Here is a 26,391-nt window from a genome sequence, read left to right as displayed (position 1 = left end):
TGACAATGCGGGGAACTACCTGTAAAGAGCATTAAACGTGTAACACACTGATGCAGTACTTTAGGCCTATAAATAGGCCTAGACTTATACTTAACGGATTTAAATTAAAAGAAAAGTTCAAAAAACACTAGACCAAATTATGTAGGCCCTATACATGTATAGAACAAATATCCCAAACATAACTTTTTATTTTCGTGATGTTGCATAACCAAAATATCGCAGTTTAAATTAAGCAGAATCTGGCGCCTTATGCCGTCGCCCACTTAAGTTCTTAAAACAATTCCGCCTCCCGAAATTTTTGCCTTAGCCTTGGCCTACCGCTTGTGTACCCGTGGATAGAGGCATCAACTCCCATGAAATTCATTTCAGTTCAAATAACGAACGCTAGCCTTTACTGATCAATGCTTCTTCGGTTATCTACTGTTGGCCCTTCACTTCACTGCATGCGCCACAAACATATTAACACCACACTGTTTACAACCTGACAGTAGCTGGCTGATGTAACCATGGCTACGCGTCAATAGATGTGGCATGCCGGGATAGATATCAGCCATTTTTCGGGGGACGATGTACCGGACTGTTAAATTTTTGGCTTCCTTTTATGTCCACAATGATGGTAGGAGGATACTAACGGTGAGACTGGAAGGTAAAGTAATTAAAGTTTGACCTATTATTAGTATTGCTTTACACATTTTGTGAAGTATGTGTACAAATGGCAACTTAACGTGTTAAAGTTCCATGCAGGATTATTTAATGTCCAGTTTTCGTTCCGAGTGGACGTGATTTACTTTCCTGTTTTGATTAAATATGCACCTAACTGAATGAGTAATGATGGGTCAGTCCGAATCATTGCCATAATAATTACGCAGAGGCAAAGTATAATCGTGTCAAGATATAACAGAGTATTGTTGCTTAGCATGGAAAAAGGGCATAAAACCATGCTGATGTTAACGTAACTGACTTAAAGTGAATGGTTAAGACGTCACGTGACATTGGAAATCTCTACTCAAAACTATATTTATTTATTTATTCATTTATTTTTAGAATTTGAAAATTTATTGTCTGTAAAGTGGAACATTTTAAAAATACCAGTATTTGTTTTATGTAAAATCATATCTGATGAACCTCCTCAGGATTATTTTAATAATACTAATTTTTAATGGTTTTTTAACCACCTAAAATAAGGCGAAAAACCTTTGGAAAGTATGATCTCAAAACTTGCCTTTAAAAATACCCTAATTCCTAAACCTTTTCTTATATAAAAGTGCAACTTTCAGCGCAAACTACACTATAAACTGACAATGACACTGACAAAAACTATAATTTTATCAGTCTACGCACATTAATGCCTTCAGAATATGTTTATATTCGAAAAGGTTGAAGAATTACAGTAGTTGATTTTGGAATTAAATACATGTATAAGGTTTGCTATCACCTTTTTGTTTGAGGCACTTTTGACTTCATGTAGTGTATGAGGTTGTTTATAATTATTGTTAGTTATAAATGTAGAGAATTTCATTCAATGGGAGTATATATTTGTATAGAGGACCATCCACATAGTAATTTAGTAATTACATGTAAAATATATGGTGTAAAACAAAAGAGGCACTCAGTGTAAGAAAATCTTGCACAAAAAAGTTTACCCCCCACAAAACAATTGTACATAAAAAGGCGCTGTGGCACACATGTATGAGTCCAAATGTAGTATTTATGAATCTTTTTTGAAAAAAGTTACAGTGGGTAAAATGTACAGAAAAAAGTTCTATTGTATACTTTGGGGCCATATTGAACAGACTGTCATATTCAGATTGTTTTTAGCCTTTAAACATTCTGTGTTATATTTTCCAAAAGTCTGAACAGAGATATTTGATAGGTGGGAAACTGGAAAAAAGTAGATAATTATGGTTTTTTTTTGGTTTTTTTTTTCACAGTATGAATGAATACTACCACTAACATTTTGGTACCATATACTCTTTTTAAATTAGGTCATTTAAACCATATAACTTTACATGTTCACATCTTAAAATGATGATGGTGGGATATGTATTTCATTATTTTCAAAACAATTTTTGTGGTGGTGTTTGCAGTCTTGTGTTTGTTGAAGGAAAGAGAAAACATGCCTCTTCCTCAAATATAGGGTGGAAGCTTGTAGGTCACACATTGGAAAATTCTTCAGTAACTTGTCCAAGTTCGCTATTTTACCTTTGATATTCCCTGTAGCCCTTTACTTTTCCCATGAAACTGACACTCATTATATTAGAGGGAAATTCTTCAATTTTTAATCAACAATAAAATAAATAAATAAAGGCTTAAAATGTGATATATGTATGATTTATACATGTCTGTGTCGTATTTGTGATACACTGGAATAAAGTTGCTGGCATTTACCTCCACCTATACAACTAAATGCGGTTGTGTAACAGGAACATTCTTAAGTATGACATTATATAATCAATAAATTAGTAAATATGTTTGTGCCAGTCATGTATGTATGTAAATTAATATGCTGAAGTAAAGTTCTGGCATTCAAGGTGTTTTTTGGGGTACATGACTGTGTGCAACATCATGACTCAGGGTGCTATTGTGTGCCCCAAGACTGAACAGTGAATCAAAAATAGAAAAATCATTTAATGAGATTATTTTATTGTTGTTTGTAGGTGGCGTATTGCTTTTTGTTGGCCAAACACCAGGACTGTAGTAAAACTGCGCAGTAACAGTATTAAGCCAGTGATAACCTTTGGCTGTCTACCAAAGAATCAACTTAGTGTTCTGGTATTACATGCTTCACACATAGATTCAGATGGGTCCATGAAATGAGCAGTGAACGGGAGAAGCCTTCCCCTGCTGTGAATAATCAGGGGAAAATAACTACACAAAATCCAGAACTTTTAGCTCTATTGAGTGAGAATTCTCAAAACGCTTTTCGTAAAGGTGACGATTCTACTCAGAGTACGGCTGACAAAGCTAAAGAAGACGAGCCAGAAAGGCAGGTGAACAATGAAACATTTGACCAGCAGAGTCATGGAGAAGGGAGTAAACATGTCACAATTCAAAGTCCATTCCGGGAAGATGCCCCTGAGCAGAGTTTCGGGTCTCCCTCGCGATCAAGGGCGCTTACTACTACAGAAGAGTCACCTGTAACAAATGACCATCCGTCTTCTAGATATTCACTTATCGATAGTCTTGATCAGGTTAGGAAAAGTGAGCAGCTGGTAGACAGTTTGGAAATAGGTAGAGAGACTGATACAGGCTATCCTAATGCTAAAACCAAGAGACACAGCTCAAGTGATCGCCACTCCCTACACTATCCTCCACCAAACCCCGTGCAGTCTTCCACGGACCTGGCTCGACCATCCAGCAGGACGGTACAGGAAGTGTTTGCGCCTGTTGAAGCAGATTCCACGAGTTCCTATTCTTCCAAAAGACTAAAAGGGCGAGACAGCAGTCAGAGGATATTGCTTCCAGTACGTAACACGTCAGATCTGCCGCCTTCGTCCTCCCCACACAAAACCAATGTTCAGAATGAGGATAAAGAATCATATCACTTCAGTACAAATGACACTGCACCGATACGGGATTTGCTGAATGCAGATGATGATGCAAAACCTGCGTATCACGGTGATCCTTTAAATGCTGGTGAAACACGCGCTAACACTTCACACACATATGCAGTATTGCCAAACGAAGAATATCAAGACAGAACAGTTGACAATCCTGACATAAACATGGAGAACGCGGAACACGCAAATCCCAAACGGATGTATGTTGAATCGCCAACATTCACTCCACAAGAAGAAGAAGAGTATAGGTTTGTCCAGAGTCGTCTGGATGACCATGATGAATTCAGAGATAATGCCACTTACCGTGAGTTAGACCGCAATGCCCTGAAAGGGGACAAAGATGTTGATACGCAACTAAACGATGACAGGGAGTTGACACAAGAGCCAGTTTACATACCAAGAAAGCCGTCTCCAAAGCAGTACGTAATGAGACCTTCGTCACAGAAACCCAATTCCGCCTCTAACACAAGGGTTCCGAGCAATGTGCCCGAACGTAAAGCACGTTTTTCCCGAGGAACTCCAGTACCGTTTGTGGCAGATAGTTTGGAGACGAGCACCGAAGACTCGGAACTAATACGAGAGCGAAGCTACCAAAAACACTTACAAGAGAGACTGGCACAACAAGTTCTTACTGACGCTGATATACTTATACCAAGACTAAATCTGCCAGACGAAAGTGTGGAGTATGTCAGGGATTCTCTTGATTATGACGATGACGATACCTACAGAGACACGGAGAGGACGGATGACGAATATGCTGTACAGGATAATGGCGAGTGGGTCAATCCTCCCGCGAACCCCTACCAATATCAGAACGCTCAACAACCAAGACATCATTACGGCACATATCAGACTGATTCCAGTCAGTATGAAAACACTCATCCTGGTCATCAGCAGATGCCTGGATATCCTTTGGAACAGGTAGAGGCTCCACATCAAGGTTATAACCAAGCCATGTATATCCATCAAGGACAGATGCATTACCAATCTCAGTCTGACCCAAATGAAGGCTTTGTTCAGGATCAACAGTACCACCCGCATCAACAGCAACCACAAGACAGCCTGGCTCGATACCCAACGCAAACAGAGGCTGAGTATTTTATTGAATTGCCGCAGAGTCAGATGAATCAACACTCCAGGAGTCCACGGAGACCTGTTGTAGATTATATAGAGAGGAACAAGCAAAACGTCTTTAAAAGCAAACAAGGAAGATCTTATGGTGAGATGAAGCAAAAGAAGTTTGAGCTTGAGCAACAAAAGATTGAAAAACCGGTCTTGCGGAATGTTCAGAAAATTGGGAACGCCGTGAAGAGAAGAGAACAACAGACGGACAGTGATACGGACAGTGTTGTTCAGGAGAGTACAAATCCTGAGGCAACATGGAAGAACAGATCAGCCTCTCTGGCTCAACAGAAGCAAGTGAAGGGGAAAGGTAAAAAAGTCGGAAAACTACAGAAATACCCAACAGACAGTGGATTTCTGCCTTCAAAAAGTGGCACACGTGGGTACGAACAGAAAGATTTTCCTGACAATCGCGCACAGGAAGAACGTGGGGCCTTATCAACAGGAGATCTCTCCCCGTCACGGAGACCGCTCATGTTGAAGCCGATCACCCAAGAAGTTTGGACTGAAGATGGTCAACGAATTAGTGTTGACATCAACCTTAAGTTAATGAGCCCACCTCCTACACATGGTTCCCCACCTTTTATGGCCAGGCAACACCCGTTAGGCCCCATTGTGCCTGGTGAACATGACCCTAATGCCCAAGTCATGTACTCGGCTCGGGCCCCTCCAGCTGACTGGCAGCAAGGGTCACGACACGTGTCGCAATTTCATCAAGGCCAGGTGGGTTATCGTCAGATTTCACCACATAGGCAGGTTGCCAGAGAACAGGTTCATGGGAATTATGAGACAACTGTACCACACGCTGTTTACCATTCTGATGGACCACCACAGCACCATCCTGTTAAATCTGACTTTGATAAATTCAGGAAACATCAACACAATACTGAACAGCAACAACTGGTTCAGCAACAAATCTATCAACAACAACTTGCCAAAAAGCACCAGCTGCAACAGCAGCTCCAGCAGCTCCAGCTCCAAGAACAAGTAATGGATGAAAACCAAGCTTACCACCAGGTACGTTTTGCATTTTAAATATTTACTTTCGTCACCGGACATTGAAATTGCCCAAAATTTTATCAAGTGGCTGTTAAACCAGTTAAACCGACTGCAATCTTTTCGGGGATAAACCCAAATGTCGCATAAAGATGATTAATAATTAATAAAATACATCTTGTGGTTCCTCGGATATTTATCACATTCAATCGTCATTTTGTAGTTACACGTTGCTCCTTGCCCAGGTTTGAAATTGGTTTGCGATGCATTTATGGTCATATGTTTGAAGTGTACAATGTCATGCCATCTCTACCATTTTGTGAAGCATTTTCTAGTATTTGTTCAAAATCATTGTGCTATTTGAACAGTGGGACTGAACTGAAACAAACTTTCATAATTTTCCTTATTTTTTGTGCATATTAATTAAGGTATGTATTGTAAATATGTACCATGGGTATGGTTGTTAACCACTGACTCGCGCTGTTCAGTTTCCGTCCAGTTTCAGTACCGAGAAATAGAACAAAATTAACGCAGCCATGTCAAACCATGTAGATGTACTTCATGTATGACATGATCACTTCATATATAACGTGACATGTTTTTGAAACATATTCTTTTTTTTGTTGTAAAATATCAATGACTTCATCAGCAAGAATGCTGTGACAGATTTACTCAGCATTCATGACATACATCTGCAAATGGATTTCAAATTAGGCGTTCATGATTTATTCATTCACCTGTAGATTTGAAAACAATTGCATTTACTTATATAATGAACGTATTCCCCGTAAATTACATGCTTTCATACAGATTCTATGTGCAAGTTGATTATATATTATTTACAGTCAAAAGTTCTTGCGTGCAGTTTTATAAAAGCGCCCCCCTGTTGTTAAGCGGCTCTTGTCTAAGCAGGTTAATAGTGTGAGGAATTAAGGCTGCTGTGTTTTGTTATTGTTCCTGAGCTCCTGCCTTATGTCATCTAGCCTTGCTTATTGTTATGCTATTTATAAGCAAGATCTGTCAGTTAGACCTGTATATGCCTGTATACGTCTGTGCAGAAGACTGAAATCACGTAAATTAATCAGTAGACCAGTCCTCGTACTCAGTGTTAGTAGCATGGGCAATTTGCTAAGTCATTTACTTCAACGGGTTGATAGTTTGCCTGTTTTGGACCTGATGAAAGGTGGGAAACGGAGAGTGAAAGGTGCTACCTATCAAAAGGTAAATAACTTTTATCGGATTTATGTCCAGATGTTACATTTTTTCAGGGAAAGAGCTTTTGGTAAGATAAATTTCCACATATACTGGCGTCGTTTCCTACATGGGTGTATCAAATGTACTCAAATATCTGTCTCTCAACAACACTTCATTTGGTAGAGAACTTCTAGTGATGTAGGTATTCTGTGTTATATTCTGACTTCTATAAATCTGCATTTGTTTGTAACAGACTTATGGACAGGAGATGTATGATGGTGACTACCTTAGTCCGCGGGACCAGACAGACGCTCCGGTTATGGATTCACCCTACCCAGGCACGACTGCGGACGTGAACCCCTATAACAGGATACCCCCGATAGTAACCAGCCCAAACCGAAAAAAATATACACAGCCGAAAGAATCACCCCAAGGATATGTGAACCAGTTCTACGAAAAAAAGATAAAGGAACAGCGGAAACCGGACTACAAGGTGTACACGATCGACGATTACCGAAAGATGCAGAAGGAGGTTCGTCTAGGCGGATTGGGACCTGATTTAGACAACGAATCCTACAAAGACAAGGTAATATGACAGTCAGATTAAGTTTGGCATACACTGGAGATGAAGACCCAACTCAGTTCAACCCTGCCCAGCGCTTGCGGGGTCGTTAATGCTCGTATATGCATAACGACGACGTTACTCAACCGCAGTTGGACTCTAGTCATTAGGTGTACGCAAGTTCACTCCTAAAGTCCTGTGGCCATCGGAGACTGGGACCTACTCTGTACCACCAGTTGAGTTGAGTCGCGTCCAAAGATCCCAAATGTGTCATTGTAACGAGCTTTTGTATGATTGTTTGAAGCAGGTAAATGTCTTTACTTGTCAGTAGCAGTATTAAAGAGAATTAAGGCACGGTTTAACCTGTTGTTCCTGACTTGCCCTCACTAAAAAATTCCTAAGAAAGAGCGTTAAAGTATTTGACGTCGTAGTACACATTTTATGTCAGTGTATTGCGTATTTAGTTGGAAGTGAATTTATTTAGCAGACGAGAGTCTAAGATGAAATTTGTAGGTTTAGATTGTCTTGATGTACATGTAAATGCTGAGTTGGTGTCATAATCTTCATCTCTTACGTACATGTTGTAGTGCTATTATATATTGACTGTTTTTATGCTACAGGCTGGGAAGAAAGTCCGCCAGGAGAATTACGCGCGTGAGGTTATGATGAGAAACAAACAACATATCCCGAAGTCTAAGCCTCCCAGTTATCCCCGGATGAAGGAGACGGATGACATCTTGCCAAAGTCCCTAGTGGTATGTTCAATTCCTCTATTCACGGCTTATAGCTATAGAAAGTGAATGCACGCTCTAAATAAATATCACCCAATGTAATGCGCTTCAGTAATGTTTGTGGTGTTGCGTCTGTTTTAGCGCTAACAACATACGTATTTCGTTGTTTATCTGGAACACATTCTACTTTTTGGCCAAATTTGGCCAAAAGGTATTGTCATTTATACGTCATTCTGTTACCAAAATATTTTGAGAGCTGATTTGAGTATCATCATGACATTTGGTGAGCTTCCTTAAATCTCTGCTCCAATAAAAAAGCATATCTGCGGACCGGGGACCATGTGTTTGTTTTTGGTTTTTGTCCATTAAAAAAAAAGAGAATAAAAAGATTATTCTGCTAACGTGGGAGAAATTATTTTCCCCAAACTTAGCCAACCGATCAAAGTGGTAATATTTAAAACAACAGTTTCTCAGTGTCGGGATTTAGTTAGTTTGGTGTCTTTTTGTCTGCTGGAAAGAAAGGGAATTTATTTACTATACTAAAACAAAAATCAGAATTTCCCTTGACTTAGTAGCCAATAAGAAGGTTGGCTATGTCGGGGGAAAATAATTCCTCCCGTGAAATTGTTTTATAGGAAATAAGTTCTTAAAGAGAGAATACAAAAAAGAGAATAACTATGTCCCTTGCAGGATTCCCTACCTATCTTTATGGACCTTTGACCTACTTTATTGACCTTCGAACTCATATTTGGTTGCTGGCATTGTATCTTCAGGAGTATCAAGCCCTATTCAGTTAAACTAGAGACATTAGTCCTTAGACAGGGAAACATTCTGGTCAGCACCATCTGACCTTTGACCTACTTTTTAAAATCAGAATTCATATTTTGCTCGAGCACAACCGAGCAAAATTCAGTAAAAGTTCATAAATGGATTTTTAACGCTATGATCTTTGAGCTGTTTTTTCAGACCAGAGTTAATATTTGTCTTGTAACCATTATATCTTTCAAAGCTCTTATCCGCTGGTTGGTCCCTATAACGTGTTGTTGTCAGCACCAATGACGTTTGACCCACCTGCTTAGGGTGTAAGTTCACATTTTGATCTTGTGAACACAGTGTCTGAAGAACTGCATGCTGAAAAATGATCTACCCGATTTTTGTGATTTTGTTCCCATATTGTTGTGAGCTACAAAACTATGGGGTTTTGATTAGCACACTTCGTGTAGTTAGCCAACAAGGTTTTGCTTGATATACTTACCCAAGTTGAACGTTAACTTACCTGGTTGGAATCTTAGCTCCATGTCATTTACCCGCGTTGCTTAATTCTGAATGTTCTTACAAGTGTAACGGATTTCACAAGTGCACAGAGAGATAATCAAATGATAAACTATTAAAGTGATAAACGAGATACAAGTATACTGTATACAGATGAGTGGGGATCGTAACAGATTCACGAAGACGGGATTAGTTTCAAACTATAGCATTATTTGTTGTGAAAATGCAATCGGTATAGCATGGTATTTTTTATTGCAAATGGAAGGGTTATTTATTTATTTCATTGTTGGTTGGCGGAAGAGAAGTAGTCTTTAATGAAGGCTAGAATGCGCAAATGGACGTACGAGCGTCGTCCGCCATTATTGTCCCACTAACAGTGAAAGCAGGGGAATCTATTCCTTACGATAGCTGTTATGGCTGTGTGGTTTGCAGAAATATAGGTGCTGACAAGAGAATTATAAACTTGGATTGGCAGTTAGATGTCGATAGCACTTGTGAGTAGAAGATTAATTGGTTTTTAATTTCTATACCAAAGTGTCCAACAAGCGTCTCCATCAAAGATGGAAGCCGCAAAGCTGTCTAAATGAGAAGAGGTCTCCATTATGCATTATCAATTGAATTTGGGCATAAATGTTTCAAAAGTGTCAATCATTACAGGATAAAACAAGTGTTTGTGACGTTGTACTCACACGTATTTTTGGTTTATTCCTTTTAAGGCCCGAGAATATGCCAAAAATGTTCCAAAGCCAAAAATTCGACCGAAGGAGGACCAGTACAACTCATACCAAGCCTCTGCGCAGATGTCTCCCATTGCTCCACGCAAACCGCTCAAGTCATCCGGTGGTTCCCCACGCCCGTCCTCAAATACTAACTCACCCACCAAAACCATTGACGTCATAGACCTGCAGAAACTGCACGACCGCCATGAGCGGGACAAACAGAACGTAGCTATGATTCGACAGAATATGGAAATTATGTAGGGACTCTCACGCCTGGGGAAGGTTTTAGGTATTGTTTTCAGGCTTTTACTGTTATTCATAAGTATTACTGCAGTTTGTGTACCTTAGAACCTAAGGTTGCCGTGTGTTTTCCTCAGTAGACCTATATTCACTGTTCTGTGATAACAATTGTTGTAAGCTATGCAGTGAGTGTTTAACACTGTATGTGACAGTCATATCACATCTTCCCATAACCATGTCATCCTTCATCCAACACATCTGTAAATTCCCCATTCTGTGATCCTACCGTGTTTTTCAGACCTATGCATTGTATCGTTTATTTCATGTCGATTTCTCTGTGATAGTGCATGTAGGCCTAATTTTACCAACATGTTTCATATGTTGAGTCAGATTTGAGCTCTGCGTAGTATAACAAGTAGTTAGATTTTGTATATATCATTTTTCGTAGAACGTTTTTATTGTAATGGTGTATTGGAATACTACCAAGAATTATTGTGCAAGTTCGCTGCAACTGTTAGCACAGTAATTGAAATGTAAACGTGTTGGGCATGAATTGCTGCGTGTATAGAGTTAGGGGCCATGTATGTGTTATTTATTTCTTATGACCTCCCAACAGTATAGGTCGTGTATAGGTAAAGCATTGTATGTGTGTGTGTTTGTATGTAGTCCGTACAGAACAACTCTTGCTCCAAGCCACGGAGACCTCAGACTTTTCTTATTTGTATGTCGTTTTCTGGTCGAACGCAGAGAGCACGCACACACTTAGTAGGTCATGCCTAAATTTTATTGAAAAGGTCCCTCATATACCAGTGGTATTTTGAAATAAAAATTTTGCGATGCACTTTTACATGAAGGAGTTAGCTAGGGCTTCTAGGAAGGGTTATATCTAGACTTCAGTTTTAGTTTACCGCTATGAGATACAGTCATTTAATTTGTCTATATTGACAGATATAGTCGTTTAATTTATCTATAATGAGATATAACCTACATGGCCGGTTGTTCAGAAGTGTTTTAAGACTTAACACCAGAATTACCTGTAAGCCAAGTTTGTACTTTTCCCTAAAATAATTACGCAACAGTATATTAAACTAAAACTGCTGCTGTTATACTTTGACTTTGAACAACTGCATCTGCTGCTGAGTTTGGCTAAAATTCTAGATTTAAAATTTGACTTAACACCAGTACTAGCTAACACACTTTGGAACAACTGACCCCGATTTGCATCATGCATTGTGATACAGTATTATGCATGTGTATAATCATATCCGTGGATTATAATCGCTACAGGAGGTGTACAGCAGATGTATCCAGCAGGCGGAACTTGATTACAGATTAATTATGTCATAGTAGATGCAGTGGTAGATTTAACGATTCAAACCAAACATTTTATAACGATTGCAAGAAAATAAAGCATACAGCTATATTTCTATACACATGACATGTTGTCTTCGTACATTGGAGAAACGGAAAAATTCCTACCTTAAATGGGGGACACACTTTATGACTTGATACCGTCAATCCCCCCCATAATGCTGGCCGCCGTCGTGTAAGTGAAATATTATTGAGAATGGCATAAAACACCAAGTAAATAAATTGATACCTTAGGCCCTGACTTAGGTCATGATTGATCAAGGGCATTTGACATGTCATATAAGGCTAGAATTTTACACGGCATATTGTCGGAACCTTCAATGCTATATTGTTATCCTGATGAAGATAATTAACAATGTCAAAACTGAAACTGTCTCTTGGTGGAAGGGGACGTAACAGGAAGCCGTTGTCGTCTTTGTACAAATATACAACTAATAGGTCTCATCCGGACAGATCGAATGTGTTTTTCTTTAAATGTAGGAAGGTGGATATTTTCCCTTCGCAGTCTTTCCTCCCTATATATTTATAGGTTATCCCGCCGAAGCGGAAAGAGCTTGCGAGTTTCCGCCACGCAACAATAAAACGATTCCACATACAGCCGGTATTCATTCAATAACTTATTATACACCAAAATGTAAATTTTGAAAATGAAAATTGACACAAAATGTAAGATACCAAGACTCGTAGTGGTATTTTTTAAGAATGGTACAAGAATCTGTACAAAGACAGAAGACGCCGTGTCAATTAATGATGTAACATCACGTTGCTAATGCCGATGTGCAATATGAACATTGCCAATGCCGACGTGCAGTATGAACGTTGCCAATGCCGAGGTGCAGTATGAATGTTGCCAATGCCGAGGTGCAGTATGAACGTTGCTAATGCCGACGTGCAATACGAAAAATATGCGGCACGATCGTCACAACGTTAAAGGATATGCAAAAGTGGAACGTATATAACAATTATCGTTACTTAAGAAGTAAGCAATTTCTTGGGCATCATATATATTAGTATAAATAACATGTTTTTTTTCGCGTGGTCAAAGTTGCATGGTTAGAGTTCCAGCAAGGCGCAATGACCCAGGAGCCTCTCACCAATGAGTTCACGATGAGTTCAAGTCCAGTGCATGTGGGCTTTCTCTCCGGCCGTTCCTGGGAAGGTCTGGCAACAACCAGCCGATGATTGTTGGTTTCCCTGGAGCTCTGCCCGATTTTCCTCCCACCAAAATACATACAATCGTAAAACACCAATCAAATAAATAAATAAATTAATAAATTTAATAAATTAATAAATGTTTTCCTTTCCATCAAATGTTTGAAATTGTATGCCCTTATATGCACCGGCTGTAAGACAATGTACATTAAGGTAAAATGAAGCGTTTCACGCCCTCAGGCAGTTGCAAGTGCAGTAAACATATTTGGATTTGATATATTTTGACATCTGATTACATCAGTACGTAAGTAATGAAGAATTGTGTGTGTAATTGTGATTGCATTTAGTGAGTGAGTGAGTGATTGGGGTTTTAACGTCAAACTTACAATTTTCCAGTCATACGACGACGAAAGAATCCTTAGAGTGCATGTAATGTGCCTCCTTGTTGCAGGACGGATTTCCACCGATCTTATATCGCTTCGCTGAGACGCCTTACCGAAGGCAAGTAAGCTGCCCCGCCCGAGCCATTATACTGATATGGTCAACAAGTCGTTGAACTATCCCCTTCATGCTGAACTCCAAGCGAGGAAGTTACAGATTGTATTTAAGTATAGTCTGCCCATCGTGTATGCCAGATGGTATCGGGCGTGTACGATGTAGTCCAGATGAAAGATAACGGTACTCATAGAACTTCAACACAAATACAGATGTACTGAGAAACATGACAATCATATTTCGATAAGATTATGGGAAATCAGGTGTTAGAAAACACACGTCCCGGACACAGAAGAGCTGATATACTTTTCGCCACTCGTATGAAAAGACAGAGTTCAGCTCCTGTGTTGTTGGATTGTGTATCCGTAAAAAATGGCTTCCCCTGTCGCTATGCTTACGTGTGCCCTGCTGGTTGGCGTTATACTGGCGGACGAAACCACCAAGAAGTACAGCGACAAACTGCTGCTTATCTCTATGGATGGTTTCAGGTGGGACTACATGGACATGGTCCCTACCCCCAACCTTGATCGCTTTGCCAGGGAGGGTGTTCGAGCACCCAGGGGACTGATCAACTCGATGGTGACCAAGACATTTCCCTGCCATTACACCATGGCTACCGGTCAGTTTTACCTGCACTTCTCTGTTTCTTAGTGTATGTTAATCATTTAGACAGTCATTTATTAATTTATTTGATTAGTGTTTTACGCCGCACTCAACAATGTTTCATTTATACGACGGCCTCCGCCATCCGTGGGCAGCTGACAGACCTCGGGCACAACCGGAGACGAAGCAAGGTGAATTGGATTTGAACTCTCAGCTACGGCACTGGTGAGAGACACCTGAGGCATTGTGCTGCGCTAGCACATAAACTACTTACCCACGGAGGCGCTAACGTGTGTTTAAATACCTCTCACAATGGATACCATTTCCCACCTAAAGTCCAATCCCAACTGTGTAAAAACTCACCAGTCTCTGCTATCACGCTGCAGTGGTTTTGAATTATCTCTTATACTTTATGAATACATCTATGTAAAAATTGAGACGTATGCAAGAGAAAGAAACTAAATAGTTCACCTCTTGGATTCTGTTTTTGAGTGTTTATGTCGCCACATGGATAAATTAATATGTAGTGAAGAGTTGTATTCTCTTATTATCAGTTATTTGATACCCTTAGTAAATTGTGCATTAACCGGGAAGATTAAGATCTACAACCTCACACTGTTAGCCCGTCATTTTGTGCAATGTAAACCTAGTCCTGTCAGCTTTCCCTGATATTTGTGTGAAGTCTTTCTGGGTTTGTCCGTAACTGCTTGATTAGCAGTTAATCCTCTATTACAGACGTTTCCCACAAAATTTCCTTATTCAAACTAACTATTTATATACGTCTGTCTCTCTATATTTGTACATGTCTGTATGAGGAGTCCCACGGTATCGTCAGTAACCTCATGTGTGTCTGCGTCTTAATTCCTGTACAGGTCTGTATGAGGAGTCCCACGGTATCATCAGTAACCACATGTGTGTCTGTGTCCTAATTCCTGTACAGGTCTGTGTGAGGAGTCCCACGGGATCATCAGTAACGACATGTGTGTCTGTGTCCTAATTCCTGTACAGGTCTGTATGAGGAGTCCCACAGTATCATCAGTAACCTCATGTGTGTCTGTGTCCTAATTCCTGTACAGGTCTGTATGAGGAGTCCCACGGTATCATCAGTAACCACATATGTGTCTGTGCCTAATTCCTGTACAGGTCTGTGTGAGGAGTCCCACGGTATCATCAGTAACCTCATGTGTGTCTGTGTCCTAATTCCTGTACAGGCCTGTGTGAGGAGTCCCACGGTATCATCAGTAACCTCATGTGTGTCTGTGTCCTAATTCCTGTACAGGTCTGTATGGGGAGTCCCACGGTATCATCAGTAACCTCATGTGTGTCTGTGCCTAATTCCTGTACAGGTCTGTATGAGGAGTCCCACGGTATCATCAGTAACCACATGTGTGTCTGTGTCCTAATTTCTGTACAGGCCTGTATGAGGAGTCCCACAGTATCATCAGTAACCACATGTGTGTCTGTGTCCTAATTCCTGTACAGGTCTGTATGAGGAGTCCCACAGTATCATCAGTAACCTCATGTGTGTCTGTGTCCTAATTCCTGTACAGGTCTGTGTGAGGAGTCCTACGGTATCATCAGTAACCTCATGTGTGTCTGCGTCTTAATTCCTGTACAGGTCTGTATGAGGAGTCCCACGGTATCATGAGTAACCACATGTGTGTCTGTGTCCTAATTCCTGTACAGGTCTGTATGAGGAGTCCCACAGTATTGTCAGTAGCCACATGTGTTTCTTTGCCCTAATTCCTGTACAGGTCTGTATGAGGAGTCCCACGGTATCATCAGTAACCACATGTGTGTCTGTGTCCTAATTTCTGTACAGATCTGTATGAGGAGTCCCACGGTATCATCAGTAACCTCATGTGTGTCTGTGCCCTAATTCCTGTACAGCTCTGTGTGAGGAGTCCCACGGTATCGTCAGTAGCCACATGTGTGTCTTTGCCCTAATTTCTGTACAGGTCTGTATGAGGAGTCCCACGGTATCATCAGTAACCTCATGTGTGTCTGTGTCCTAATTCCTGTACAGGTCTGTGTGAGGAGTCCCACGGTATCATCAGTAACCTCATGTGTGTCTGTGTCCTATTTCCTGTACAGGTCTGTATGGGGAGTCCCACAGTATCATCAGTAACCTCATGTGTGTCTGTGCCTAATTCCTGTACAGGTCTGTATGAGGAGTCCCACGGTATCATCAGTAACCACATGTGTGTCTGTGTCCTAATTTCTGTACAGGCCTGTATGAGGAGTCCCACAGTATCATCAGTAACCACATGTGTGTCTGTGTCCGAATTCCTGTACAGGTCTGTATGAGGAGTCCCACAGTATCATCAGTAACCTCATGTGTGTCTGTGTCCTAATTCCTGTACAGGTCTGTGTGAGGAGTCCTACGGTATCATCAGTAACCTCATGTGTGTCTGTGTCTTAATTCCTGTACAGGTCTGTATGAGGAGTCCCACAGTATTGTCAGTAGCCACATGTGTTTCTTTGTCCTAATTCCTGTACAGGTCTGTATGAGGAGTCCCACGGTATCATCAGTAACCACATGTGTGTCTTTGCCCTAATTCCTGTACAGGCCTGTATGAGGAGTCCCACGGTATCATCAGTAACCTCATGTGTGTCTGTATCCTAATTCCTGTACAGGTCTGTATGAGGAGTCCCACGGTATCGTCAGTAGCCACATGTGTGTCTTTGCCCTAATTTCTGTACAGGTCTGTATGAGGAGTCCCACGGTATCATCAGTAACCTCATGTTTGTCTGTGCCTAATTCCTGTACAGGTCTGTATGAGGAGTCCCACGGTATCATCAGTAACTTCATGTGTGTCTGTATCCTAATTCCTGTACAGGTCTGTATGAGGAGTCCCACGGTATCGTCAGTAGCCACATGTGTGTCTTTGCCCTAATTTCTGTACAGGTCTGTATGAGGAGTCCCACGGTATCATCAGTAACCTCATGTTTGTCTGTGCCTAATTCCTGTACAGGTCTGTATGAGGAGTCCCACGGTATCATCAGTAACCACATGTGTGTCTTTGCCCTAATTTCTGTACAGGTTTGTATGAGGAGTCCCACGGTATCATCAGTAACCACATGTATGATCCGGTATTTAACGAATCTTTCTCCTTCGGCACGACGGACTCAAAGTGGTGGGATGGAGGGGAGCCGATCTGGATTACGGCCAAGCTTCAGGGTCTGAAGAGCGCTTCCTACTTCTGGCCGGGCAGCGAGGCCAAGTTGAAAGGCGTTCGCCCCGATATCTGGATGCCTTATTTGGAGAAGACGCCATTTGATGTGCGCACCGAGGCTGTGGTGGACTGGTTTAAAGCTCTAGACATTAACTTTTCCACTCTGTATTTTCATGAGCCGGATCACACGGGCCACACGTACGGGCCAAACTCTCCAGAGATACGGCAGAAAATCATGGAAATGGACCTTGTGGCAGGACACATCTACGACCAGCTGTCCCAGGCTGGTCTCCTGAACGAAGTCAATGTGATTCTGACCAGCGACCATGGGATGGCCGAGATCAACACGGAAACTATGGTCATCGACCTCTTAGATTACGTACCCGCTGATTGGTTCTACCTCGTGGATTCTGGTCCAATCGCTAATATTCGGCCGTCTCCGGGAAGAGCTCAAGACCTCTACAATCGTCTGAGACACGCCCACCCAAACATGACAGTGTACCTAAAGGAAGATATCCCTGAGTTTTATCACTACAAGAACAACCGCCGGGTGATGGACGTTTTCGCCGTGGCAGATGAGGGCTGGACCATTACTAGAGTACGTTTTGGACACGTAGTTAGGAATATGGCAGCTGTATGCCTTAACAAAGATGTTATCTATGGCGTCCTGTGCTTTTTTCAGAACAACAGCTTATGTAATGTTTTAGTGGCGTTATCTAGTGAGTTCCTGGTTCCTGAATCCGGTTCTGTTATATTAGAGACATACAGATTGACATGACCACAGATTTCATCTTATAGTCATATAGTCAGAAGTAATACACAAGTAACCCGCCCTTAATGAAACCCGTAAATAATTTCGACAAGGACTGCCTCGAAATTGCTTATTACACTTGAGCAGAGTTCTTTAAAAAAGTTTCTGCACATTTGATTAAGAATTTTTTTCGCTTTTCAAAAATGGCATGTTTATGAAGAAAGGTTGAAAAGATTTTGATAACATTATAGAATGTTTCACTACACCCATATCTTATCTTAATCAGTATGCGTAGTTTTAGCACCAGAGTTTATCACGGAAAACATTTTTCAAAACATTTTAGAAAGTTCCACTATACCCATATCTCATCTTAATCAGTATTCTTTGTTTGCCAACATAATTTATCCTCTTTGTACTTCATTTTACAGAATCAATCAAATCTGCGCGAGGAACATGGTAACCATGGGTACGATAACAGGTATCAATCTATGCATCCGTTTTTCCTAGCCAGGGGACCGAATTTCAAACGCCATTACCAGGTGACGCCGTTTGAAACAGTAAATTTGTACCCTCTGATGTGCGAGTTACTCGGACTTCAACCTGCTCCAACCAATGGTAGTTTCCATAACGTGAAGGACATGGTCATTCCATTCACCGAGGGACCGCTGGTTGGCTGACGCGAAAAATGGTACATAAACAACAACCGTTAGTTGGATTATAACAAAGCTCGGAAATTATTTTTATTCCTTCATGTAGGTTTACACCCACTTACTTTATGGTACATTTAACTTGTCATTTCCCCCCAAAACAGTGTTGGATTCACACAGCCTCATCCCAAAAACCCAAGGCGTAAAATTACTTTTATTTCGGAAGATGTAAAAGTCACACATTAAGAAACAGGAAGGCAAGTTTTATATTCGAAATTAATAACGTCCCTAGCACAATGGCTTAAGTAGAGTTGGGTAAAAATGCAGTGATGTTTAATTATAGACGTCACTGGTCTACTATTACTCAAACTGCTGTGTTGTCATCAATTTGGGCAATCATATGAAAACATTGCCTCGGAGATTCGTGGTCCACCATCAGAATCTTGATTTTGCGGGCATTCACTATATAGGACTGTATAATGGAGATCATAAAGAGCATTCGTATGTCCGAAATACTAGTAATGTAGAATTCCAAAGAATACTTTACCAATTATGCTTTGAAATCAACAACAGGGAGTTGACAGATATGCGAATCTGTTCACACACGCATTGTTCACATATGCACCGAAGTGAACTTTAGACAGCTTGGTAAAATAATATTATCTGTTGGTTCAAGTGAATCGAATCAACCTCACACAATCCTACTCATCTCAGTTCTTTTTATTTCAATTCTGTCGATTCAAACTACATGTGTGTGCCAATTTCTTGTTGGCTGTCGAATCCTATCGCATCAACTGAACATTTCATCAACTCAATCTTCGAGTCAGCCATCTTATCATTCTTTCATTCATCAGTCCATCCGGTCAGCCATTAGTACCATTTGGTTCTTATAGACTTAGGCATTCAAATGTAAACAATTTCCAATCCAACCCAAGCCTTATGTTAACTTATGATATCAGCAATGATCTCCGTTTCGGGATACAACGTAAAGACTCATTTATGCATGTTAACTTGTTTTGTAATAAAACTGCATTACGGTGCTGTGCGGGAATGGATCTTCACCTTGCTCGGACGCGGCTATGTGCCATGTAGCTATTCTCTTACTGGCGAAATACTGTGGTATCTCTGGATTCTGAATGCTTTATTCTTCCCGGGCGTAAATTTACAAATAAAATCAAATCAAGTAGAAAGTAAACTCAATTGCATACCTATGGCCCTGAAAGTAAGACGAAAGCCTTTCCTGGTCTGGGAGCTGTCGGTTTTAAATGTGATTTGGACCGAATTGCTTGAGGAGACGTAAGGTTGTGGTACCTGCGTACCACATACGCGGACAGGGGATCCCTGTGAAAGAGGAAACAGTCCATTACATATTATGTCATTCACTTGATAAGCAGGAAATACTGATACAAATCATTGTACAACAATAGTGACATTACCATAACAGGGCATATCTAGAGTCACTTCAGTTCTGGAAAACGTTTTGGCCCCCAAACTCTTGGCCGCCTAAACTATACAAGCTGTATTAAAACTAACAAGTAAATTAAACAAAACATGATGGTTTATTAATAAAAACGTTAAGCTTTCATAGACAAACTTGAAAGCTCTTTGCGATTGGGGTCCTAAATCTGGATATGGTCATGCATGAGGGCGTCTTTCGTTAAACGTGTATACAAAAAGAAACACAGAGGCACAGATAAGACAACGCGATCAAGCATTTGCATGTGATTCTCATCGGGTATTGTGTATCTTACTGGTCAGTTAGCTTTAAAACTTTAATTTTAAAGAAATTTAAAGACTTTCAGCTTTATTACACATTCGTTAAACTAAAACACGCATCAGGTAGATGTAATACCGAATTATCCTTGAATTCCACGAAATCAAATGAACACTGTCTGTTGGCCTCTATGTCCATGTCAGTCACCGTCAGCTGCACCCTTTCGCCCGCAGGTGCTTGAATCGTCCACACACAATTCAAGTTGTTGGCGTAGTTGTTCGGATAGTTAGATGAAGTAATAGTGGTGCCAATCGATGAGGCAAGTCGATTCCCACCGCAAGTATCTGAAAATTGGGATTTGACATGGAAAAGGGGTTTCCTCCAAAGTCTAAGTGGTTTTGAAGTGTTTAACTACTAGATATATGGCCTATCACTTACACGTTTCCAACTTTTTAAAGTTGATTGGATTGGCTTTACTATTGATACAAACGAAATGTATGAATGCAATAGGCATTTGACCAAAAATAAACCTTAAAAAGTAAAAAAAAATTAAGTTTTGTTGCCGTGGTATTCAAGGTTGTTGAAAAAAGTAAACATAGAACCTAATTTTCGACACTATTTTGCTTGTAGTAGGCCTATACGTCATTCAAGAACTCAAACAGGAAGTGCGTCTTTCTAGTTCTGTCGTAAAGCAGTATGCTTTATATACGTATATGTATCTATTGTTATGTGGCCACAAGAAACAGGGCATTTCAGAATGCTGGACTTACCGGGTGGGGGCGTGGGTGCAGGTGTGGTTGTTGTTGTTGTAGTTGTTGTTGTAGTAGTTGATGTCGTAGTCGTTGCTTGTGTTGTCGTTGTAGTTGGTTGTGTTGTCGTTGTTGTTGGTGGAGTTGTCGTTGGTTCTGTTGTTGTTGTAGTTGGTGGTGTTGTAGTTAGTGGGGTTGTCGTTGTAGTTGATTGAGTTGTAGTTGGTTCTGTTGGCGTTGTAGTTGGTGGAGTTGTCGTTGGTTCAGTTGTAGTGGTAGTTGATAACGTTGACGTTGGTGGTTGTGTTCCCGTTGGCCCTGTTGTGATTGTAGTTGATGATGTTGTCGGTGGTTCTGTTGTGCCTGTGGCTGATGGCGTTGTTACTGGTTGCGATGTCGATGTTTGTGATTCTTGCGCCGGTGGAGTAGTAGTAGCTGGGGTTTCGGTAATCGTGGTTCGTCCTGTGGTGGGAATCCCAGTGGCTGTAGTTCGTGAGGTATTATCTGCGGTTTCAGCATCTGTTTTTTTCGATGTGGATGTAGTGTCAGAAAACTTTGTGGATGACTCTTGGAAAGTGGAGTACTCTTCCGAACTTCTCTTAAGAGTAAATGGCGACGACGCTGGTAGTAAAGTGGATTGCCCTGCGAAGGAGCTCGTGTGTACATTGGATGGACTTGCAGATGGCTGTGTTTCGGTGCTGCTGGTTATGTTGGGATCAGGTTCATCTGTTGTACTCATCGTTGTCTCGTTCACACCATTGTCTGTACTCTCCGTTACTTTCTGTGCTCCACTTGCGGAACTTTGTTGAACTCTTCGTCCGTCTGTTTAATCAGTGAATTATTCCATTACAAACAATACAGCAGTAGTGTTGTCTGATTTCAAATCTGACTGAGACACATTCGCCAAAACTCAAAATTAATGGTAAATATCAGTGAAAGCAAAGCCGCGGGGTTAGACTTCAAATGGAATGTTTCAGTGTGTATGTTTCTATGGTTTAATCTATCCAGTGGAAAGAAGGAAGTGTACTATCTCACAGACAACCGTAAGAAACAATCTTAGGACCACAATTACACTTAAAAAATTAATCTGTTAATTTCAACAGAAAGTCTAAATGATGCTAGAACGTATTCTTCTGTTACAAAAGATTATTCTGTTAAATATAACACACATATTCTATTCATTCAACATAAAGATTCTCTTAGACTAATAGAATATCATGTTGAATATGACATGGTATTATGTTATATTAACGGAATACATTATAGCATCACTCAGAAAACAGACTTTCTGTTAAAATTAACAGGGTAATTTTTGAGTGAAGACTCGGCAACAAACACCCGTGTTTTGTACTACAGACTATACGGTCCTGGAAATTTATAACGGTCGTTTAGGCAACTTGTCTACACAAGACAGGGCATAGTACTTACTCGCAACGCCAACTGAAACGCCGATGATGATAAAAAGAAGGAGTACCACACCCAACGCAATGGCAATTAACCGTTTTTTCCGGAGAAAAAACTGTCGCCTGGGTTCATGTCCAACAGTTTCGTCTATAGATGGTTCATTTTCGGTGTTTGCTTCCACTGCCATGCACTCTGAAACAAAACAGGCAAATTATTAAAACTGAGGAGCAGAAATGGGCATTAGTGTGCATAACTGGTCCCTAAAAAGTCTTAGGTCTGCCAGCAACCTGCGTATGGTCGTGGGTTTCCCGCGGGCTCTGCCAATCAAATAAATAAATAAATAAATAAATAAATAAATAAAATGTTTTATGTCTTTCACATACCCTAACAAGTACTTACAAATTAAGGCTACTCTGAAGTTATCAACATGCTTTAGGGCTACATCTTTCACGGTTGGAAATGAATGCAATTTTAAACAATTAGGTACAGGAAGGTTTTGGGAAAGTTGGGTACAACAAGTTACATCTTTATATAGCTTCATTACATGTACGCTTAAAGGGATTCCATTTTAACTTCTGAACTATCTAATTTCAGATCAAAAATACACAATCAGAATATTGCTTTGTCTTCTCAGCTTCGCGTTGCAAAGCACTTGTTTTAGTATAGAAGGCGGTACCGCAAATCACAGAATTGTGAGATTTTGCAAACATGTAAGGCAATAAAAAGAAAGCATTCTCTCATGTTTGAACATGAAAAAAATGTTAAAACTGCACACAAAACTACATATATAATAATAAGAATGAAGATATGTCTTTTGTATATTCCATCCGGTGCAACCAAGATATGTCCTGGAAATGAATATGATTAGAGCGCTCTAGCTTGCACTCAAAAGCTAACTGTCAAGCATATTACTAGTTGTAATCGCCATGATAGACAAACCTCGTTGCTAAATCAATTTGTGAAAAATACCACAATTAGTGTCTGATTTTTTCCTCAAAAAAGCCCTAAAAACAAAAACCGGATAATACCGCTTGAACGTTCAGTATCCGATCATAACATTGTTTTAAGAGACTGTCGCTTGTTATGATTTATTTATTTATTTGTTTGGTATTTTACGCCATACTCAAGAATATTTCACTTTTTCAACGGTGTGGCGCAGCATTATGGTGGGAGGAAACCAGGAAGAGCCAGGAGGAAACTCACGACCATCCGCAGTTTGCTGGAAGACCTTCCCACTTACGGCCGAGGAGGAAGTCAGCATGAACTGGAATTGAACTCACAGCGACCGCATTGGTGAGAGGCCCCTGGGTCATTACGCTGCTCTATCGCGCTAAAAACTGAACCACGGAGACCCCTCGCTTGCGATGGTGTCATTATTTCTGAAATACGTATATTTCCGGCCAGGTCTCTTGTGTCGGAGGCCTTGTTAAATAAGAACATATTTCTGTTTATCCAAACCAGCGTCAGCTCTTCTCTCTCAGCGGCCAATCGCGTTGTTTGTGCAGTCTAACATTTGTTGAAGACCACTTGTCTTCTATACCATGCAATATGATGTTCATATCTGTACGTCACATGTTCGTTAGTACCTTGCAAATGGTTGGTGGTTTTCACCAAGCACTCCGATTTTCTCAACCTATAAAACTGACCGCCATCATACAAGTGAATAGCTCTTAAGTGTGTCTTGATGTTAAACCACAATCAAATAAAGATATATTCAAACCGGCGACATCCGATGCAATCATCTTTGAAATTAATTTTCTAGGTATTTGTTATTTATTCTAAATATTAACTAGAGGAGGTATCCCATCTCTACCAGAAATTACCTGAAAATGAATGTTTGTGTCCATTTTGCTTGTTACTTTCTGACTAATTCCGTTGAAAGCAGGCTCAGTTCAACAAATCAGTAAACAAAGATTGGTTCAGAGATACCATTATATGTAATTCACTGAGGGAAATAAATTTCCAGTTTTCAGAAATCTTTTCTACGCACACACTTTGATCAAGTTTAAAGAAAATATTATTATAAGTGACATTTAAAACAGCTACATACCTGGGGTCTGATAGGCTCCAAGAACGTAACGTGCTAGCTCCAAGAAACGGCTAGGGTCAATAAAGTTCAACGTAACGTCAGATAACATCCCTCTTGCTCTTAAGAGGTTAAAGACGGTAATTCAACTTCAGTCTACATAAATTCAATGTTAATTTGATTTTTAATTTAAATGAGCTAACACCATTTAATATTTAATTAAATTTGAATTTGGATGTCAAGACAGATCACTCTTCTTGAAAAATGTTATACATGATCGATTATACAATAGTAAGAAAATGATATTTACCACCGACAGGGCTGACTTTGCCACTGTGCATCTTCAATTAGCTGTGATAATCTTAGATGACTTAAGCCAAGTGGTAGAGATTGAAATTGTGAGAAGTGACTAGAAATATAAACAACAATTCGGTTTACTTTGCGCATGCTTCCCAGTTGACATGGCTACCATCAAAACAAATGGAAGACAAAATACTTGACCTACATTTATATTATTTAGGTAAATAAGGTGGTCAGATTTAGTTATCCAATATGGGAGATTCTGATACAGATCACGTTAAAGATGTGTAAACATATTTGTGAAGCTTTGTTAGGTGTTGAATCTAATCCTGTTGATCTTGGATAGGTGATGGGTGGTTGCTGATATCCCGTTACATGCTTGTCACGTTTATGGGTGGCCGTTCTCTCCAATACCTGCTGCACGCCCTCAAGTACAAGAGGTCTTCTTACACACATTGTAACCTAGTACATGGCCAGTTAACAATGGCCGCTGGGATTCAAGCCGCATCCATGTCAAAACTCATCATTCAGATCTATCACCAGGATCAGACATGTCGCCGTATACATCTGCGGTGGATTAATCTGGAAGCCTGTTGGCAAGACTCCAGAGAAACTTCAAAAAGTTCACCAATATCCGACTCCAGGTAACTACGCTGAATTAGATCCCCATTGCTCATTCAAACTGGGATTGGTATACACATCTGTGTATTTTATGCGTTTCAGAGTCTCCGATGTGAAACAAAACTTTTATTGCAAGAGAAGCCTTGCAGGTTTGAATATATACAGCTCTAGCACGCTATAAACTCAGGCTCTTCACCAGTGAGATCGTGTGTCAGAATCAAACTCTCGCCGGACAAGAGCTTTGGGAGGTTTCCTCCATCCATAAAAATGTCCTATAAGTAAAACGGCTCATCACAGCATTAAACACCAAGCAGTAAATAAATAAACTGAGAAAAAAAAAATGTAATTATATTTTCACATCACACTTGTTTCTCCTTTTTCTTCTACGAAAAGTTTGGTAAGTATTTATTTGAAATTGAAACGAATTGATTGATGTTTTTTATCAGTGTACTTTGTGAAACACCCCAATAAATATCTCCACGCATGTTAATGAAAGTTACAGAAATCCATAAAGAGACCAGAACTAAATTCTGTTGTTACGGGGATGAAGGCATTGGATAAGAAGGACATTAAATGATTGAAAACTTGTTAACAGTTGATGGAACAGTTATGGAAGAGTGGATAATTGGCTAGACTGAACGGCATATACCAGTAAGAATAATCGTGTATGCTTGTGCAAGACACTGCGTAGCTCTTACAGTTTCTTACACTTGTGAAAGTTTAGTGTGCATGTATTTGTATAAACTGTCTTTTACTTTGATGAAGTTTTGTATCTTATTAATTTCCCTGTGGTGCACATACGCAACCTCACATTTATGAAAATCTATACATGAACGTAGCAATCTCATTAACACCTATATATGCTCAAGTTATCTCCATTGTCCTGCCTAAAGTAAATATTCTAATCAAGTGATTGGAGGAGGAAATCTCTGGTGCCAACCCATAAATCATCAACAATAAAGAGTGGACTTTACAGTGAAGAATTA

The 26,391-nt window shown here is 40.2% G+C and overlaps 2 protein-coding genes across 2 annotated transcripts; both read left to right on the top strand.

The window, feature by feature from the left end:
• The first annotated feature begins 544 nt into the window (after positions 1 to 544).
• On the top strand, positions 545 to 11,795 carry LOC135478565 (jhy protein-like). Its single transcript, XM_064758632.1, has 5 exons — positions 545 to 646; positions 2,658 to 5,699; positions 7,126 to 7,458; positions 8,055 to 8,189; positions 10,154 to 11,795. Exons 2-5 carry the CDS (start codon positions 2,814 to 2,816, stop codon positions 10,415 to 10,417), a joined length of 3,618 nt encoding a protein of 1,205 aa, XP_064614702.1. The 5' UTR covers positions 545 to 646; positions 2,658 to 2,813; the 3' UTR covers positions 10,418 to 11,795.
• Positions 11,796 to 13,747: 1,952 nt separating this feature from the next.
• Positions 13,748 to 18,869, top strand: LOC135461715 (ectonucleotide pyrophosphatase/phosphodiesterase family member 5-like). Its single transcript, XM_064738915.1, has 3 exons — positions 13,748 to 14,033; positions 17,061 to 17,791; positions 18,373 to 18,869. The coding sequence occupies exons 1-3, from the start codon at positions 13,787 to 13,789 to the stop codon at positions 18,619 to 18,621; spliced, it is 1,227 nt and encodes a 408-aa protein (XP_064594985.1). The 5' UTR covers positions 13,748 to 13,786; the 3' UTR covers positions 18,622 to 18,869.
• The last annotated feature ends 7,522 nt before the right edge of the window (positions 18,870 to 26,391 follow it).

This window comes from Liolophura sinensis, chromosome 1 (assembly GCF_032854445.1).
Source record: "Liolophura sinensis isolate JHLJ2023 chromosome 1, CUHK_Ljap_v2, whole genome shotgun sequence".
In the NCBI taxonomy this organism is placed as follows: Eukaryota; Metazoa; Mollusca; class Polyplacophora; order Chitonida; family Chitonidae; genus Liolophura; species Liolophura sinensis.
This window is presented reverse-complemented; position numbering and strand designations above follow the sequence as displayed.

Excerpts from the sequence above, each read along its gene's own strand:
- LOC135478565 (XM_064758632.1), top strand. The coding sequence starts at position 2,814 with ATGAGCAGTGAACGGGAGAAGCCTTCCCCTGCTGTGAATAATCAGGGG. Across the intron at positions 5,700-7,125 it reads AAAACCAAGCTTACCACCAG|ACTTATGGACAGGAGATGTA; the intron begins GTACGTTTTGCA and ends TGTTTGTAACAG. Across the intron at positions 8,190-10,153 it reads TCTTGCCAAAGTCCCTAGTG|GCCCGAGAATATGCCAAAAA; the intron begins GTATGTTCAATT and ends ATTCCTTTTAAG.
- LOC135461715 (XM_064738915.1), top strand. The coding sequence starts at position 13,787 with ATGGCTTCCCCTGTCGCTATGCTTACGTGTGCCCTGCTGGTTGGCGTT. Across the intron at positions 14,034-17,060 it reads CCATTACACCATGGCTACCG|GTTTGTATGAGGAGTCCCAC; the intron begins GTCAGTTTTACC and ends ATTTCTGTACAG. Across the intron at positions 17,792-18,372 it reads AGGGCTGGACCATTACTAGA|AATCAATCAAATCTGCGCGA; the intron begins GTACGTTTTGGA and ends TTCATTTTACAG.